The sequence below is a fragment of the Urocitellus parryii genome, chromosome 4 (genome assembly GCF_045843805.1).
Source record: "Urocitellus parryii isolate mUroPar1 chromosome 4, mUroPar1.hap1, whole genome shotgun sequence".
In the NCBI taxonomy this organism is placed as follows: Eukaryota; Metazoa; Chordata; class Mammalia; order Rodentia; family Sciuridae; genus Urocitellus; species Urocitellus parryii.
The window spans coordinates 211,360,333-211,380,693 of record NC_135534.1 but is presented as its reverse complement, the minus strand read 5'-3'; the positions used below and the strand labels follow the sequence as shown (position 1 = coordinate 211,380,693).

General features: G+C 46.6%; 1 protein-coding gene and 1 non-coding gene across 9 annotated transcripts in view; both read right to left on the bottom strand.

Annotated features, from left to right (window-relative positions):
- The window catches only part of Ehmt1 (euchromatic histone lysine methyltransferase 1), a 155,433-nt gene that overhangs the window by 28,981 nt on the left and 106,091 nt on the right, over window positions 1-20,361 (bottom strand). For all 8 annotated transcript variants that reach the window (XM_026415212.2, XM_026415210.2, XM_026415207.2 and 5 more), the window contains 5 exons: window positions 19,004-19,177; window positions 17,843-17,925; window positions 16,634-16,740; window positions 7,248-7,370; window positions 379-480 (listed from right to left, as the gene is read on the bottom strand). In XM_026415212.2, coding sequence (XP_026270997.2) covers window positions 379-480; window positions 7,248-7,370; window positions 16,634-16,740; window positions 17,843-17,925; window positions 19,004-19,177 — 589 coding nt within the window. The remainder of the gene's footprint in view (window positions 1-378; window positions 481-7,247; window positions 7,371-16,633; window positions 16,741-17,842; window positions 17,926-19,003; window positions 19,178-20,361) is intronic.
- Window positions 2,973-3,079, bottom strand: LOC113201453 (U6 spliceosomal RNA). The gene has a single exon (XR_003303165.1). It is a non-coding gene; the product is annotated as a U6 spliceosomal RNA (small nuclear RNA).

The following is a 20,361-nucleotide window of genomic DNA, read 5'->3' as shown; positions in this document are numbered from 1 at the left end:
GGAGACCAGAAGCTCACCGCAGGCATAATGAGCAGCCTGGAAGCCAGCCTTTTTAAGGGCACTCTCTGGCCTGATGAATACCTGCAGACATCCACTGTGTGCCCAGGAATGACCAGCGGTCACTATGTGGGACAATAGCATCCTGTGGCTCTGACAATGGGAGCCAGCTTAGTGGACAGCGAGACCCGGCTGAGGGAAGGCGGGAGCCATTCCAGGCAGGGACTGCTGGGACGCCTCATTCCAGCAATGAGATCTAGAGCAGGCTACAGGGGGAGGCCCAAGGCCTTTCAGGGATTGGGGGCCTTGTGAAGGGGCCGCTGTGGACAGACCCTGTCTGTCAGTGGGGTAATGCACCACGGGACAGGGATGTGGCTCTACCTGGCAGTTGACGTCCATCTGTCCATTGGAGAGCAGGTACTGAACCACGTCATAGTGCCCCTTCTTGGCAGCCAAATGCAAACATGTGGAGCCCTCTGCATCCTGCAACACAAATGCCATTCAGTTCAAAGATACCACCCTCCTGCCTTGGCACTCTGTACAGGGCCAGAGACTCCTGCTCCCATACAAAGGAGGTACCATCCTGTCCCAGGCCACAGCTGAGCTCCAAGCTCCCTGCCCCTCGACAACTGATACTTCAGGTGGTAGCAGCCTCCACCACACACACTAGCAGGCGTACCACCACGAGACCCACACACTCCTCCTACCCACCCGGGACTGGATGGCTGAGGGACACCCCCAGGCTTCTCGTCAGGGCCAGCGTGCAATGCAAGTCCTGCTTGGAACAGTTCTAATATGACCCCGGGACCTGCTCCACCCACAGCGGTGCACTCTGGGCCCTCTGTCACACGGCACATTGAAAACAGCAAGTTAACGATGGTGTTAGAGTTTAAAACAACACAGTGTGGGAAAGCAGCCCTGTCACCTTGCTGGGCCTATGTTCCCTGGCTGCTAGGCATACCTCGTCAGATTTCAGCTGTGTCTTCAAGGACACTACGAAGACCACACTAGTCAGGACAGACCCCAGAAGTCCCTGGATGACCCAAAAGGGCTATCTAGCTTGCTTGTGGTGACAGCTGGGCTGGAGGGCACTGGAGTGTGCCCACCACCCAGAGTGCACCCTTGTGCAGGGACCACAGGACCACACACGCAGTCCTGCCACTGCTAGCATAGGCCTGTGTCAGTACTCCCCACCACAGCTCTGCATTGACCTGTCTCTGAATTACTTTTCTCTGCTTTTCTACCTCACAGCCTAGACCCTGGATTTTATCAGGTATCATCCAACATACTGATATGAATCAGGATACCACCTTTCTTAAGAACAGCCCCATGCCTGACTCCCACATCATTAGTGCTCAGAACAGACACTGAAAGAGGGCTACAAGTTGGTAGGGATGGTGGCCCAAATGGCAGGGACACTGCTGCCCTAGCAGATGAACATGTAAGCCAAGAGAGGAGCCTCAGGATGTGCAACCCCTGTCCCAGGGAGATAAGGGACAGGGACCCAGAAGGGGTGAGAGGAAGTCTCAGAGGGCAGAAATTGAGGATCTCTGAATCAAGCAAACCACATGGGAATGATGTAAAGGTGGCAAAAAGAGGCCCTCAGGCAGAGAAAGGCTGTCAGCCTCTCAGTTCAGAGCAGCTTGCTGTGACATCTCCACACTGAAAGAGACGCTCACGCCAAGCCCATCCAAGGGAACACCTCACAGTGCCCGTCCCATCTTCATCCCCCAAAGGTAACCACTCTCTTGAATTATTTATTCTTCTGATGTATCTCAATACTTTCATGATAGATATGTTCACGCACGTTCTAAAATGGAGTCTAACATGTTATAGGTCCTTCTCTAACTCCTGTTTAGTTCAAGATTATGTTTCTGAGGCTCATCTTTATAGGTAATATTTCATGCTGATTCCCCGCTTTTAGCTGCCATAAAACTATCTCACCCTGGGACTGAAAGGACCCCAGCTGGCAGTGCGATGCTCAGAGCCTGCTCTGGAGGTCTGAGCGTGCAAGAGGAGCCAAAACTGGTCCTAGACCCTCCCACAGGCATGGCTCCCGAAAGCCCTGGAGAGGTGGAGCTGCTGGCCGCCCACCCCAGTCCAAGAACAAGAGTGGGCACAACCTGGTCTAGGCTTCATTCCTAGCCAAGGGACCGTTGTCTGACCTGTGAATACTGTGCATGCTCACAAGTGAGGGTGGCCATCGGGGACTTCTGGGCTTCAACCTTCCCAGGAGAGACCTCTAAGCCCCTGCCATGAATGTGCAGATCTTTGCCCCTGGCCAGGTGCTCTGGATGCCTTAGGTTTTCTACAATGATCATGAGAAGTGGGGTCTCAGTCAGTTTTTATTAAGGCTGAGCACTCTTCCCATGCTCAGTGTTCATTTTTTAAATATGAATTTGCATGAATTTTTATTTGTTCTTTTTAGTTACATATGACAGTAGAGTCTATTCTGACATATGTACACAAACATGAAGTGTGCCTTATTCTAATTAGGATTCCATTCTTGTGGATGTCCATGATGTGGAAATTCACTGTGGTGGATTCATGTATGTACACAGGAAAGTCATGCTGGATTCATTCCACTGTCTTTCCCTCCTCCCTCCCCACACCCTTCCCTTTATTTCCCTTTGTCTAATCCACTGAACTTCTATTCTTTCCCCTCCCCCCTTGTCGTGTTAGCATCTGCATATCAGACAGAACATTCAACCTTTGGTTTTTTTGGGGACTGGCAGGTCCATCCATTTACCAGCAAATGTCATAGTCATTGTTTTAAATGCAGTACTATTCCACAGCATATATGTACCACATTGTCTTCACCCATTTATCAGTGTTCATTTTGTGGGTGGCCTGCCTACGGTCTTTGCACAGTTTTCTTTTGAGTTATTTTCTTTCATCTTATTCATCAAAGTTACACTTTATCCTGGAATCACAGTCTTCCCTATTACTTTTTTATGTAAATTTTTTACTTATATAAAAATATGGAACACTTCACGAATTTGTGTCTCATCCTTGCACAGGGGCCATGCTAATCTTCTCTGTATCGTTCCAATTTTAGTATATGTGCTGCCGAAGTGAGCACTTCCCTGTTACTTTTAAAGACTCCCACATCTTCGTCTTTTACACCGGATCCTCAAGCTATCTGCCCTGTGTCAAACCCTCCACAAGTCATAATTGACTTCACATTACAGTGCAGGGTTACAGGACACACGGGCTCCTCTGTCCAGCTGGATCTACACCTTTGCATGGAGAGCTCAGTGGGCATCCATGAGTGTGGACCTGGCAGGTTCTAATCCACATGCTGCTGTTTTGTTTCTATTTACCCCACCTGTCACCATTCCACATACCCTGTGTTTTAGTTGAATAAATAAAAATTTTTAGTATTCCATTTTACTTCCTCTACTATTTATTTCCCCATAAAGCTATGCTTCTTAATATTTTCCCCCCTGTTAGTCTTCTTAAATCAACAGTCTCTCCCCGAGTACAGTAACTTCACAATCCCTGCTCCCTGTACTCCTGCTGTCACACTCCTTCTTTGGGATGTGCATAAGCTCCACCTTGGTTACCACGGCTTTTTTTTTGGTACTGGAGACAGAATCATGGTTTCCATTGAGCTAAGGGCCTCGCTAACTTGAGACCTCCTATTTCAGCCTCCCAAGTTGCCTGGATTGCAGGTGTGGACGCCCTGCCAGCCTTTAGTTATTGCTTTAAATGGTCTCTTCTCATTTGAGAAACTTAAAAGAAAGAAGAACTTTCAACACCTTCCTTCTTCTGCTTTCCTTCTGGCCACAGTACCCTTTGCAGGAGACCCTGTGGGCGGGCCCTGCCTTCTCTGCTTGCCTGCATGGGCTTCACCTCATTCCCCCTTCCACTGGGCAAGTGCTCTGAGCTGACCTCCTCTTCTCGGTTGTTCTCTTTCAACACAATGGAAATATCCTTCCACTTGGGCCCCATCATTTCAGACAAGAAGCCAGCAGCATTTCACAGTGGTGTTCTCTACCTATGATGTGCAGTTTTTCTCTCGCACTTGTAGGGTTTTCTCTATTTTGGCTCCAACAGTTTCAGTATGTATACTTAGATGTTCTTTGTATTTATTTACCTTGCTTGGGATTTGCATCCGTGGATTGCCATTTTTCTCCAACTTGGGAAATCTGTGACCATCTTTCTTCCACATACTGTTTCCTGCTAGGTTCTCCTTCCTGTCACACAGTAGTCTACTCTCCCTTCTGCACACTATCTGCTGCTGAGACCCTCTCCCTTTCTTCTGCTGTACTCGAATTCTGACGAGGCTCACAAGTGCTGCTGACTTTAGACACCTGCTCAGTGGCAGCTCCTCCAACGCCCACCTGTGGGCTGCAGGTGCTCCAGGTCAGGCATGAACCCCTGCCTCCCGGGTCCTCAGTGAGGGTGTCTGCTTGGGTGCCAGTTCCCCAAGAGGAGGGTAGGAAGTGACTCTTGGCACAAGATGGGGAAGATGTAGAGTGCGCCTGCCATCACCACAGAATGCACTTACTCACTCAAAAACACCAAGGCCATCCAACATCTCAAAAAAAAAAAAAAAATCAATAAAACCAATGGACTAAATAAAAATTAAAAAAATATTTATGACGTGATAACTACACTTGAAAAATGTTGACTTTAACGAAAGCAAATTAAAATAGTTTAAAAAAAACACGTTTGTTATAATTAATAGCATGGATAAGGTGTGCCTGAACACTCCTGAAACAATTTAGATATACGTATAAAAAAGCATTTAAAATGTTCATATACTTTGAAACAGTAATTCCACACACACACAAAAATCAAACTCATGTAAACATTTAGTCTGAAAATGCTCACTAAAGCACTGCTTTTTAAAAAAAATATATATTTTCTAATTACACATGAACACCATATGGTTATTTTGTTTATTTCTAAGTGGTGCTGAGGATGGCACCCAGGGCCTCACACATGCCCGGCAAGCGCTCTGCCACTGAGCCACAGCTCAGCCCCTTAAGCACTGCTTTTAACGAAGGAGAAAATACAATAAATATTAATACACAAATCTGACTAAAAATTATGGAATATAATAAAACACCAAAACAGCCATTTGAAGTGGTATTACGAAATAATAATTAATGACAGCAAAAGAGTAAAAACTTAATTTGATTTAAACAGGAGTTAATGAATTAGAGTGTACAGTCAAGTTTTTGGTGAAAAAAATTGAGTATTAACATGAAAGACTAAGTTTCTGTATATGTGTTCTGTGGTACTGAGGACTGAACCCAGGGTGCTCTGCTACAAGCTACATCCCCAGCCCTTTTTATTTTGAGGTAGAGTTTCTAGGGCTCTCAGCCAGCAGCAGCACACAACACCTGCCTACTGGGTCTGGCTCCTTTCACTCTGTGTCCTGTGGGTCCACCATGCTGATATGCCACTGTACAGGTGGGCCATGTACTGATCCTTTACCTGCTACTGGACACTGCTTCTCTTCAGCTGTTGGGAACAGCGCTGGCCATTAGATCTTCGCACACAGCTGTTTCTTCGGCATACACCTAGGGGTGGAACTCTGAATCACACAGTAATTCTAGGTCTGGCTCTCACAGAGGCTGCTGCTTCAAACACAAGGGCTTGGACTTCACCTCCTCACCAACACTCCCTTTCCAACTTTCAGAATGGCCCTCCTGGTGGTGGAAGGTGGCATGTAACTGTAATTTTGATTTGTAGTTCCTTAATGACAAACAATGTCAACTATCTCTTTCTTCATCTCCTAAGTGGCCATTTATCTTTTTTTCAAAACCTGTTTTTGAATTGGATCATTTGAGTTTTGTTGAGTTCTAACAGTTCAAATATTCTGAAGAGAAACCCTGTACCAGATACAGGATTTGCCAATAATTCTCCATCCTGCAAACTGTCATTTTACTCTCTTGATAATGTTCTTAGATGCAGAGATTTAAGATTAATGAAGTTTATCTAATTTTTCTTTATTGTCTGTATTTTGGGTATTATGGCCAAGAAACCACTGCCAAATCCAAGGTCATTAAACTTTGTTTTCCAAGAGTTTTTACAGTTTTAGCTCTTTAGTTCTTCAATCCATTTTGTATTTATTCTCATATGTGGTGTTAACACATTCTTCTGTGTGTGGGTACCCAGTTTTCCCGGCACCATTGTTGAAAGTTGTCCTCTGCTCATCAAATGATTGTCATATCCCAATAAAAGTTAACACATAGCAGGGTTTATTTCTGGGCCTCTTTTATTCCTTGGATCTCTATTAGCTGTCTTTATGCCAATACCATGCTCTTTTCATAGCTTTATAGTAAGTTTTGAAATTGGGAAGGGTTAAGTCTCCCAATTTTGCTATTCGCTTTCAAAATCGTTTGGCTACTCCAAGTCCTTGAGATTCTACATGAAATTCAGGATGGGTTTTCCAGTATACATAAAAAGGCTATTGGGGGCTGGGTTTGTGGCTCAGTGGTACAGCACTTGCCTAGCATGCATGAGGCACTGGGTTCAATCCCCAGCACCACACACACACACACAAAAAAAAACTAAATAAACAATGTAAAGGTATTTATCTACAAATTAAAAAAAGAAAGTCTGCTAGGATTTTGGTAATGATTGCATGGAATCCAGAGAATGCACTAAGCAGTACTTCACATTTTAACTACATTAAGCCTCCTGGTCTATAAGTGTGGGAGGTCTCTCCCTTCACTTGTGGCTTCTTGGACTTCTTTCAGCTGTGATTTGCCATCTTCAATGTACTGGCTGTTTACCTTGTTGATAGTTTTCCCTCTTTTTGAGGAAATTATTTTCTTCATTTCATACTTGGAGAGAAGACTGAGTACATAAAAATGGAACTCATTTTTGCATGTTGATTTTGTATCCTACTACTTTGCTGAACTAGTTTGTCAGCTCTAACAATATTTTTGTGGATTCTTTAGGTATTATACAGAATATAAGAACAGAGACAAGCTTGCTTCTTCCTTTCCAACGTGGATGCCTTCTATTTCTCCTCCTGCCTAACTGCCCTGGGTAGAAGATAGAGAGAAGTACACTGTGTGCAGGTGGCTGGAAGCTTCTGCACAGGGGGCGTGGTGCTCACCTGGGATGGCCACTAATAATGCCAGGTCACCTTGGAAGGTGAAGAGAATTCTGGACGACTGGGTAAATGTCTGCAGGCTACCAGTTCCTGACAGTGTTCCAGTGAGGAACTGTCTCCACTTCTGAGAAACGCCTACATAGGGAGTAGGAACATGAACATCATGGGGTACCTTTGGATCCACTTGTGCCCCAGCCTTGATGAGGTACTTCACTGCATCCAAATGGTTGTTTTCTGCAGCTTCCATCAGTGGGGTCCTCTGGTCTTCTGAGCAGGTGTCAATATTGGCGCCCGCCTGGTAAAACAAGGACAGTCAGGTGTATGGGAGAGAAGCTACTGCAGCCCTTCACACAAGCATAGATGTTTCCACGTCTAAAAAGGAGACTGAATGAGCAGCTGAAAACTCTACTGGACCACATCTGAGTCTTCCAAACTGCATTTAAGACAGCCATTCTATTTCTATGAAGTTCCAGTTCACACAGGGTGTTTTTTTGGCAAGATCTCATTTCTAAATTAACCTGAAAGAAAATACTCACAGCACAGCCGTGTGACAACATCTTTACAAGTGAGAAAGATGGCATGAAACCTTAAAGCAGGCAAAGCAGGTGCGAAGAGGCCTGGGAAAGGGACATGCGGAGGGGCATCCCAGCTTGTTGGGTCTGCTGCCTACTTCTCCAGCTGTTTCAACAGTTTCCAAAATAAACAGAACCCAAACGAATTTCCATGATATGCATTTTGGAGCAATTTAATTTTTCTAAAAAGTAAGAAACTTGAAAGACTAGTACAATAGCAGGTACACATAGGTGAAGCCCCCAACTTAACACTGGCTGTGTGCCAAGAGCAAATAAGCTGCTGGCAGCTGAAATCTTTTCCCCACAGGGTAACCATCCAACTTCTTAAACCAACAGCTAATATTTATCTTATAAAACAAATATTTACAATGAAATAGTGACAACAGTATTATTTTTGCTATTAGCAATTAAAACACAGGAGTAGAATCATCAAGAAAGGAAGTTTTACACAAGCCAGGAGCAGTTAAAGGGTGCATGCTGCAACTAGGGGTTCTGGAAGGGACTGTGGTGGTCTCCAGAGATGGACTTCATGGGCTAAAACTGGAGGCCCCAGGGCAGGGGCCAGAGGTCACACCAACCACAGATTTGACACAAAAAAAGGAGGTGGGTGGGGAGAGACACAATTTCAGGCAAAAGTTCAAAGCCAGGGTCACACTGCTAAATCTGACGGCAAAGGAGGCCAGAATTCCACAGCGGCTGACTTTAACAAGTAAGTAACTTTCAAACACAGAGGACAGGGCAGCAAGTGGAGGCCATGCAGAGAGAGTGCGGCTGAGGAGGGTCAGGGCTGCACTTGGAGACCATGCTCTATCTGCACACAGCACACATAGCCTTGCTCCTCCTGGACCCCCAGGATCTCAATCTGACCTTGGCACCTGGCACTACCAGCTCCGCAGACAAGCAGGAGCCCCTCATAGGCACACAGCAACCCAGGACCCCCGGGGAGGACACCAATTATTAACCATCACCCAAAAAACATTCAAGAACATTGAGACTCAGGGGGAAAAACATAGATGAAGAGCCAAAACCAAGACTTAACAGGTAACTAATGAAATTTGCCAACAGATGCAACAACACAAAAAAATGTGGCTTCCAGTTGTGGACCCTGCCACATGTTCAGCAGGGGACACCGGATCCATTCTGAAACTGGCAGGACCACTATGCACTCCCAAACCCTCACTGTGGGCACACCTAGTTCATAGCCTGGCACATTCAGCATTCACACTGAGCCCCATCTTGAAACAACACTCAGGAGAGAAAGCATCACAGCGGAGACAATAGTGTGAGCAGACAGAGGCGAACCTGCCTGTAGGCTAGGAAATAATCCCATATATGAGGAGAAGCCCAGGGGCTCACAAGGCTGGCGGACAGGGCAGCTCCTATATGAGTTACTACTGAGACTGACCCGCAGAGCCTCTCAGCCCCAGAGTCAGACCACAGATATCCACAGCCCTGGAATAGGACCAGGGCTGAGTCCATCCCAGCAACAGAGAAGCACTGTCTTCAAGGCTGGGATGCTCTCCATGGCTGAGCAGCAAGCACAGCAGTGCTAAGGACCATTTGCTCTGTTGCTGTAGCTTCCAATCCAAACAGCACATGCAGCAGGTCAACAGGCACAGTGGGGATCAAACAAAACCAAAGCTTCAGCGAGTACTCAGTGAAACTAAGACGGACAAACATCACACATGCTCTGAAGAGGCCCCTGGACGGGTTCAGGGCACACAGCTCAAAACCAAATGCAAATGGGAGGTCCACAGGTCAGCCCAGCTGGGACAGGTCCAGAGAGGGGATAGGAAGACCTGACACCAGTGCCAGTCTTCACTGGGGGCTTCTGGCCAGAGCCTGCAGGAGATTTATGATGTAAGACACCCACAGACACTGAAACCCTAAGGAGCTGTGCCCTGGGACTCAGGGAAAACTAGAAACAAACTCACTCTGTCCCTTTTCTTGGGAAATCACAGTTAAACTACTTGTGATTGAAGGAAAAAACAAAATTCAAGCACAAAAGGATCTTCCAAGAATAGCAATAGTAACTCTATAGCTGGGGATTAGACAAAGGTTGACTGAGAACTAGATGAGTTGTGCCAGGCTGGCCAGACAACCAGGAATGAATGAACAGATGTCCATGGAAAGGGTATAAAGAGTTCCTGTGGATAGCTGGGTACAGTGGCCCACACTTATAATACCAGCAACTTGGAAGGCTAAGGCGGGAAGATTACAAATTCGAGGTTAAACTTGGCAACTTGGTAAGAACCTGTCTCAAAATTAAAAAAATAAAGAGTCAGGTGCGGTGGCACTGGCCTATAATCCAGTGGCTGTGGAGGCTGAAGCAAGAGGATCCTGAGTTCAAAGACAGCTTCAGCAAAAGTAAGGCACTAAGGAACTCAGTGAGACCTGGTCTCTAAATAAAATGCAAAATGGGGCTGGGGATATGGCTCAGTAGTTGAGGGCTCCTGAGTTCAATTCCCAGCATCCATCCATCATCCATCAATAAAAATATAAAGGGTTGGGGATGTAACTCAATGGTAGAGCACCCATGGGTTTAATCCCCATTACCCCCACCCCCCAAAAAAAAAACGCTGTATGCAAAGGATTCCCAAATATCTAATATTTCATTTTGTAATAGCTTCAGCCTCACAGGGCACAGTGGACACAGAACAGAACAGAGAGCCACAACTTCTCCAAGGACAACGCTGTGCAAACCAGAGCCATGGTAAAGAGAAGAGTTAAGATGGTTCCACTGACTCCCACCTGCATTGCCTGCTTTTTCCACGTTATCACTTGGTTCTTGTTTTGTGATGTTGGGACTAAAAGAAGCTAGACACAAAAGACTCTGTCCTGTCCATCTCTATTAACATCAAGCTGAAAGTGGACAACAGTGAGTGCAGCCACCCGGGGAAGGTACAGGGAGCCAAGGCAGACAGGTTCTCACAGTGAGGGCTGGCAGAGCTCAGCCTCAGGGGCACAGCACCTTGGGGACCGACAATGCTGAGCCCTCTGTGAAGCCACGGGCAAAGCAGGGTGCTTACCTTCACAGACATCCCCCAACGTGTGGTACACTCACACATATACATGCACACTTATCTGCACTGGGTTTCTGGTCATGGGAATTGAATCCAGGGCCATGAGCATTCTGAACACTGTTCTACTGCTGAGCCACACCCCAGCCCCTAATTTTTTTTTTAAAAAAAAAAAAGACAAGACAAGGAAAAAAAAAAAACAATGCCTTTTGAAAGTTCTCAGGAATGAAGTCAGAATAGCGGGGTCACCCTAAATGAAATGAGGGGAAATAACTGGCAAGCGAGACTTCCAAGTCCAGAGAAATGCACTCCAGAACAGGTGCACCCCCAGCGGTGGAAAGGGAACCTACCCTGACTGTTGACCCCTAGGCGTCGGCCCCTGCTGTCCTGGGATGTCCTGGGATGTCCTGGGATGTCCTGGGATGTCCTGGGATGCTGCCTGCTCTTCTCTGCCCACCCTCGGCAGCATCCCTGGACCTGCTGGCATCTCTCTCCTGCCCCAGGAAGCACCAACTCCTCTGCCTGCCTCCTCTGTATCATTCTATCCCCTCTTCCCAAATTACCCTACCTGCACAGCCCGACACTCACCCAACACTTCCCGACACACCCTGGCTGGCTAGACCTCGAAGCCTGCCTAGTCACCTCAGGGTGCTCTGTGGATAGCACAGGACTTCACTATAACTCTGAGCAACGCCTTCAGAGCAGCAGGGTAAAATAAGAGGCTCTAAAAAAAGATGACCGGAGAACAGAGTTCTTGTGAGAACACCTCTAGAAAGTGCAGTGGCAGGTGAGGAGAAAACCTCGTTTGGGAATTAGTCTAGAAGCCCCATCTCCAAGTGGAGGAGTCCTAGCTGGAGACAACAGGAGGGTGCTTCTCAAAGTTACACAGGACAAAGGGCATGGACCCCTCCACAGACTGTGCCAGCACCACATGGGATTAAGAAGAGCCCCAACTATAATGAGGTGAGACTCAGGGCCAGTCAGGCTAAATGACAATCCCCAAACTTTCCAGAAGCCAAGTATAGTCACATATGAAGGGTCAGAGGCAGGGAGCATCAGACTCAGTGGGGCATCTGCAACACATCGCTAGGAGGTTCAACACCCACAGAGTAGATAGGACAAGCCTAAGCCTCTGAAGAGTGTTGGGGGACCAACAGAGACCAAGTCCACCCAACCATGCAAACACAAGAGAACAATGATGTACAGATGAAACGTGCCCTGTGGACTAAATGGCTCAGCTCAGGAGAATTTCTGAGCCTGAAGACAGGTTTTCTGAAATAAGACAGTCAGACCAAAATATTAGAATCAAAAAATACATAAATACACTTAAAAGAACAAAAAAGCCCACAAGGCTCATGGGACACACTGCCAAGAGAGTCTACGTGAACAATTATGGATGTTCCAAAAACAGAGGGAAAGAGAAAAGGCACATAACAGCTAGTCGACAAAGCAGCTGCACAGAACCTGCAAGTTTGAGAAGGTGTGGATCTCCAACAGGAAGCCCAGGGACGCTGACCAATCTGATCAACACAGATCACCAGGAAAACAGAAGAGCGGCACAGCCAATACCAGAGACTCCCCCTTGGCCAGTAGCAGACTCTGAGCAGAGCCTTACAAGCCAGGACAGAGTGGGATGCTGAGAGGGGAAAAACAGCTGAATGCCACATCTCAGAAATGAGAGAGCAACAAATCCAGCACCAGCCTAGCAGCCCTGGGAGAAATACTTAGGGTGCCCTGTTCCCTGCAGCAAAAGAAAGACAACTATCATCCTGGAAACCTGGGAAGTACAGCCAACAGGAGAGGGAGGCACCCAGAGAAAGGAGACTCACCCATCAGTACTGAAAGCCATTGAGCCACAAGGACACATAGGGAGGCTTGAAGGAAGGGACCAGGATATGCAGAATCACCAGAAACCAACAGATTGAGGGTCCTCAATACCAACAGCCTTGAGTGCAAACACAGGAAATCCTCAGTGAAAAAGATACGGACTGCCAAATGATTTAGGCAGCAAGACCCCACCGTATGCTGCTAACAAGAGACTGACTTCCCCCGGCTGACAGCGCAATGGGGGAAGACTGGCATGGAAACCAGAAGCCAGCAGGACTCGGCCTGCTCCCAACAGATAAAGCAGATGTGGAGTCAAGAGCCATACAAAAGACCATGCACAGGGGTCACTTCAACAAGAAGAAATAACAATCACAAGGACTAAATACACTGCTGTTAGAGCACCCAGCTGTCTAAAGCAAGTGTATTACAACCAAAGGAGAGGAGGACTCCAATGAGTAAGAGCTGGAACTCCACCCACTTTCCTCAACGCAAGCATCACCTAGACAAAAATATCAACTATCCAAGGGAGTGGGACCTAGCTGCAGGAAGCAGGCCATTGCAGTGTGCCTGAAAGGGTTCTCTCTCTGCTTCCCAGTGGCCATGGGCTGAGGCGCTCTGGTCTGCCATGATGCTCTCCTTACTTCAGGCCCAGAGCAACGGAGGCAGTACACTGTGGACCAAAGCCTCTGAAACCATGAGCCAAAATAAATCTTTCCTCCTCCAAGCTGTCTGTGGAAGGTGTTTCAATCAAAGCAATAAAGTGTTTACTATCTCAAGGACTATTATGACAACTATATGCCAACAAGAGCTAAGTGCGTACAATCTACCAACACTGAACTGCAGGAACATAAATCATCTCAACAGACCATTAAGTCACAATTTAATCAACAGCAAAGTTTCCCAACAATGAAAAGTCCAGGTCTGGATGATCTCAATGCTGAATTTCATCACACCTTCAAAGACTAACACTAACTCTTCTCAAACTTTTTCAAAGAAATGAAAGGAGGAGCTGGGTATGGTGGTGCACGCCTGTAATCCCAGCCTCTCAGGAGGCTTAGGCAGGGGGATGATAAATTCAAAGCCAGCCTCAGTCATTTAGCAAGGCTCTAAGCAACTCAGTGAGACCCTGTCTCTAAATAAAATACAAAAAGGGCTAGGGATATGGCTCAGTGGTTAAGCACCCCTGGGTTCAATCCCTGGCACCCAAAGAAAAAAGAAATGAAAGCAGGGAACCCTTTCAAACTCATTCTACGAAGCCAGCATTTTCCTGATAACAAAAACCAGAGGAGGACACAATGAAAAAAAGACTTCAGAACAATTTCCCACATGTAGATACATTAAAATTTCCTGGCAAAATGCTAACAAACTGAATCCAATAGTACATCAAAAAGATCATTAGCTACGGTGGGGCATGGGTGTCATCCCAGAAATGCAAGGATGATTCAACATGCACAAACACAAAAGAGTAACCTGTCATAGCAACACCACAAAAGACAAAACGTGACTGCCTCAACAGATGCAGCAAAACCATTCAATAAAATTTAATACCCCTCCTAATAATACTATCCATCAGTGAGGTAGAGGGACCACACGAGACACAACAAAGCCCAAAGCCACATGGCAGACAATCAACAGTGCCACGGTGAAGGGGAGTTCAGGGACTTTCTTCAAGACCCAGGACAAGGCAAGGATGCTAGCTTTGGCCACTTACTCAGTATACAACTGGAAAACAGGGGGACAAAGAAACAGAGCATCCGAGAGGAAGGAGGAGGGCCAATTACCTGTTTGCAGATATTGTGATTTTATTTATAGGGAAACCTAAAGATTCCACCAGTTACAACTGATGCCTGAAATCAGTAAGGTTGCAGGGTACACTAATATTGAAATGTCAGAAGGTTTTTCATATACTACCAACAAAATTTCAGTAAAAGATAATATGAATACACACACACACACACACACACACACATTTATATAAATTTAACCAAAGAGGTGAAGGATCTCTAAGTGAAATTCACAGAACAATGATGAAAGAAGTTGAGGACATCAAAGAATAGGAAGATCTTCCAAGTGCATGAATTGAAAGAATACTGTTAAATATTAAACTACAGGTGACCCATAGATTCAGTGCAATTTCTATCAAAATACCACTGACATTCTTCATGGAAATGACAAACAACACTCTTACAAAACACTCTGAATACCAAAGTAATCCTGGGCAAAAAGAATGAAGGCTGAAGGCCCCACAATTACTACAAAGCCATATTAACCAAAATAGCAGCATACTGGCATAAAAGCAAGGCACACAGACCAGTGCAACAGAATAGAGCGTCAGGAATAAATCCACATATTCACAGCTGATGGTTTTTTGATAAAAAGCACCAGGAACACACAACAGAGAATAGTCTCTTCAACAAGTAGTGTGGGAACTGAAACTATGGCACTACCAGAAGAAAACAGGGGAAATGCTCTAGGATATTGGTAGGGCAAAGATTTTTTTGGATATGACTCACAAAAGCACAGGCAACAAATGCAAAACCTGACAAATGGGATTACATCAAACCAAAAAACTTCTGAACACCAAGGAAACAATCAACAGAGCTGAGAGGCAACCTACAGAATGGAAGAATATACCTGCCAACTATTCATGTGATGAGGGCTTAAATTCTATAATGTATACCAAATAGAATAATTCAATTTTAAGATGGACAAAAGATCTGCATAGACATTTCTCAAAAGAAGATATACAAACAGGCTAGGCGTGGTGGCATAATCCTATAATCCCAGCAGCTTGGGAGGCTGAGGCAGGAGGGTTGCAAGTTCAAAGCCAGGCTCAACAACTTAGCGAGACTCTAAGAAACCTGGTGGTTCAAAACCAGGGATGTGGATATGCCTCTGGGTTCAATCCCTGGTACAAAAAAAGAAAAAAAGATAAGCAGGAAAATCAAATCCACAGTGAGATATCATCTCACTCCAGTAGAAAGGCTAATGACAAATGACACATGTCAGTGAGAATGTGGACAGGGGACTCTATACACCTCTGGTAGGAGCATAAATTAGTTCAGCCACTAGAGAAGTAGTATGGAGGTTTCTCAAAAAATCAGAAATAGAACCATCATCTGATCCAGCACCCACTCCTGAGCACATATGCCAAGGAAAGGAAATCTGTAAGTCGAAGAGAAATCTGCTCTCATGTGCTGACTGCAGCAAGGTTCACCAGCACCAAGATATGTTGTCATCCAAGGTGTTCTTCCACAGATGAATGGGTAAAGAAAGTGTGAGATGAACACAGTAGAATATTATTCAGCCATAAAGAATGAAGTCTTGCCATCTCTGGCAACATGGATAAGCATGGAGGACATTATGTGGGGCACAATAAGTCAGATGCAGAAAGACCCATACTGCATGTTCTCATTTAAATGTGCAAGCAAAGAACAGATGACTGGTTCCCAGAGGCTGGGAAGGGTGGGATGGGGAGCTGGAGAGGATGACCAATGGGTATAGGGAGCAGCTGGCAGGGGGGATGACTTCTAATCTTCCACAGCAGAAGAGGGTAACTATGATTGGCACAATTAACTGAATATTTCAAAACAGCTAGTAGAGAGGATTTTGAATGTTCTCTAAAGAAATGACCAACATTTGAGGTGATGGATAAACCAAATGCCTGGATCTGTTACGTATTATATACATATTTTGAAACATCACCCTGTACCCAATAAATGTGTGCAATTATTATATGTCAATTACAAATTTTAAATATTTTTTAAAAAAACATCCCTTATATAATTAAAGCAAGTTCTGAATATGAAAAAGTAACCAGGTAGTGGGGGGTGGGGGAAGGTTTGGGCTGAAGTGAACCCTTATCTTTGGCAATAGGTCAATAAATATCAAAACCTAAACCTAAACTAAAACTAAACAAGTCGACACACAGCCACACTGTGTGGGACTGTGAGCACGGAGACCGATGCCAGCAGAAACAGCTGGAGCAGGGCCAGCAGCCCCAGGGCCATGAGGGACAGGAGGCTGCTTTCCTGGCAGCACCGCCACTGCCTTGGCTGGGCTAGGAACCTGGAGTCACTTCACTCCAACAAACATGAAGGACAGCGAGGGAGAGGTCTGGGTGAGCCGCGCCTCCAAACCTGAACTAGCATGTGGCAGATGTCCACGTGGCCGGCCTCTGCCGCAGCGTGTAGTGGGCAGCGTTTGTTCTGGTGCTCCATTTTGAAGTTGGGGTCGATTCCATCAACTGTGAACAAACATGGTATAGCCAGTTACGCTGCTGTCACCACTGATGTGCCTCCAGATGACCCTGATGGCTGTGACAGCCAGAGCTGGCAGCTCCCAGACCAATAGCCAGTGCCGAGCCAGCTGGAGCCAGCACACTGCTCTGTCTGGTCTGGGCCAGGCCCCATCTGCTTAGAAGACTGACAACACACAACCCAGCTGGCAGAATTGTCCATCAGAGGCAGGTAACAACACCTGCCCCTTCCTCGTCCCCTCCCTGTCTGGGGGCCTGGCTCTGTTCTTGAGTGTTCTTGGGCTGAGCCTCCCTAGGCCTATGAGGACACTGACAAAGACAAAACTGGCTCTGGGGTCCTGTGACCAACAACTTGGACATCTGTCAGACACTCAGCAAAGAAGCCAGCCATACAGAAGTGAAGTGACTTAGACTGTGTGAAGTCAGAAGGAAAAGAGTCAACAGCCATTTTGGTCAAAGTTAAATAAACCCCCCCCCCCCCCGAATAAATTGTTCAACTTCTCATGTTTTGCTGAGAGACAAAAGCCATTTTTTTTTTTTTAAAGGACGTTGATGGACCTTTATTTTTTTCATTTATTTATATGTGGTGCCGAAAATTAAACCCAGTGCCTCACACATGCTGGGCAAGCACTCTACCACTGAGCCACAACCCCAGCTCCAAGGCAAAAGACTTTTTAATCACCTCTTTTGAGCCCAGAGTAGATAAACTTCTGAGCCCTCAAGCCTGGAGCCATGGACTCAGAGCTCAGGCTATACGGGTGCACCAGTACCACCTGTCCACAGATGGACAGACAAGGCTCCCTCTGCAGCACTCACAACAGGCCCCAGCGCTAGTATCGCATTTTAGGCACCTACATTTCTAACTGATTTAATTGTCACCTAATTCCTTTTCAAAAGGTAGAAATGCAGAGTGTCCCAGCACCACGAGAAGGTGGACATGAACATCAGAAGCAGGATGGTGCCACTGGGCACTCCCAGTCATGTGCCAGAGGCTCATGAACAGAGCAATAGTAAGATCAGGCTCATAAAAGAAAGGGGCAACCAATAGGACTGTGCTCTGTTCCTTTGGGTGCCCATGCAGGCAACTCACCCAGCATGAGGAGCACCTTCTGTAGCTCGCCCTGCCTGGCAGAGAAGTACAGCTGCTTCGGGTGGAAGCGAAGCTTCTTGGGTCTGTAGGAAAGCAGAGGTCATGGTCAGCACAGCCCAAGTTGCATCCGTAAACCTGGAAGCCAAAGGCCCTTGGTGTACAGCTGCCTGCCAATTCCTCAAGGTCACACACAATGAAGCCACCAGTCTTGAAGCATCTTACAGTCAAACCCTTCTTGGTTATGGCATGAGAATGCTCACACCAGGAGCTTCTGTAGATGTGGCAAAAGAACCAGGGGTCAAGGGCAAGCCACTGCTCTGCAGCAGGTGGAGGGAGACCCTGAAGAGCCACCAACACACTCAGCACAGCAACAATGAGGCCATGTGTACAGCCCACTCTCTGCTTGTAGCACAGTGGGTGACAAGAGCTGCCACCAAGCTACAAAAGCCAACTTCTAGCAGTAAAGAAGGGCCTGGGGCTGCAAGAGTGGGGACCCAGGTTTTATGCTGTGAAAACTTAAATCAATAACTAAATTGATAAATATACATCAATAACTGGGGTATGGGGATAAGCAGGAGTCAGGAATAGTCAGGGCGTGGTTGGTGCAGTAGGGTCTATAAGCAACAAGTGAACGCAACAGTCGCTGTAACAACAGACTGAGAGACCAAACAGAGAGGAAGCTAGAGGGCGGCCCACCCAGGTGAGGAAGAGGTACACTAGGACTTTGTCAGCACCAGGATTTTTCTATTCATGGAAGAATAAACATGCTGCTCTTCCTCCTGGAGGAAGGTGAGGTTGTCCCACTGAAGGGAGGACCTGGGCGTCCTGTCGGCCAGAAGTGCTTGCAGGTATCTGGGTATATGGGGTATGGAGCTGTTAGGAAAGCCTGCACAGCTAGAAGTGGGCTCCGGGATGGTGTTTTTGTCAGTGGTCTGTGGGCGGCATACCTAGGGAGTGGGTCTCTAGTGTCTTTTGACTGTCCTCACTTAGGACTTCAAGGGCCTCCCCAGGACCACAATTGCAATGGTTTCCCCAAACAGTATAAAAACACAAGAGTTGTTCTGATCAACGGTGTCACTCAAACAGCTGGAAAGCATAGTGACCCCCCACCCCCCCGCCCCAGGACATAGCACAGTGATCATCTCCAAAACCAGCTCTTACTTTTCCGAGTCCAGAGCGATCAGAGCACTTTCCAAGGTTTCCTTCCCAGGTCCCTGGGAAAGGCCAGAGGTCGGCCTCGCCAGCCCCACTGGCCCGGTGGGATCGAAGCCCTCAGGCACGTGGGAAGCTGCACTCTGCGGCTTGTCGTCCTCAGAGAGTGGGGCTCCAGCAGTGCTTCAGGGGAAGGAAATTAGTGAAACGTCGGTTTTGGCATTTGAAAACTTCTTCTCGTGAAAAAATCAATGAAAACACAAAATACCCTGCTTCCACCTGTCCCACAAGCTGCTTCTCCAGTAGAGACAATGGCCAGATCACCTGCTACCTGCTTTGTCCAGGATGTGACAGCCCTGAATTCAGAACCCCACTCAAGTGAGGGGTGAGGCTCCTGAGTCACACCTATCCCACATGCTGCCCTCCCCAGCAGACAGAAACCCACTGAGTCGACATTTCTCTAATCTTTAGTTTGGAGGGTTCATAATTTGTGTCCTTTAAAAGATCTTCCATTAGGGGCTGGGGATGTGGCTCAAGCGGTAGTGCGCTCGCCTAGCATGCGTGCGGCCCGGGTTCGATCCTCAGCACCACATACCAACAAAGATGTTGTGTCCGCCGAGAACTAAAAAATAAATATTAAAAAAAAAAATTCTCTCTTTCTCTCTCTCTCTCTCTCTCCTCACTCTCTCTTTAAAAAAAAAAATTTAAAAAGAAAAATAAAAGATCTTCCATTAAGTCTTAATTTTCTTTCTATCAGCATGAAACTTTTTAAGCTCTGCTTTCCCCTTTTTTCTGGGTGGCCTGTGGGTATGGCTGCCACTCTGGAAGGGTCTCTGCATCACCTCCCTTACTACCAGGCTATGGCTGGAGGGAGAACTGGCTGCTGCAACTATCCTTTTCTTTTGCTGACAACGTCAACTCTAAACAGTTTTAGCCACTTCCACTGGACTCCTTCAGGAAAGTGATGCTATGAATCTCTGTAAATACTGTTCCAGACTGTTCTCCTGTCTCCAGAGAGGCTTCTACCCTGCCATGAAGAGTGTAGTGGAACTGGGAGCAGTGGTGCACGCCTATAAACCCAGCAACTTGGGAAGCTGAGGCAGGAGGATCGCAAGTTCAAAGTCAGCCTCAGCAACTCAGTGAGACCCTGTCTCAAAATTTTAAACAAAAAGGGGAGGCAGAGGTTTGGGGATATAGCTTAGTTCTAATCCCCAGCACCGCCAAAAAAGCGGGACTGGGAGGCCTGGGCATGTAGCTCAATGGTTAAGTGGCCCTGGATTCAATCCCCAGTACCAAAAAAAAAAAAAAAGAGTGTAGTAGGAAGAGCCTGCAGCAGCTGATGGATGCTTTAGGCTTATCAAATAATC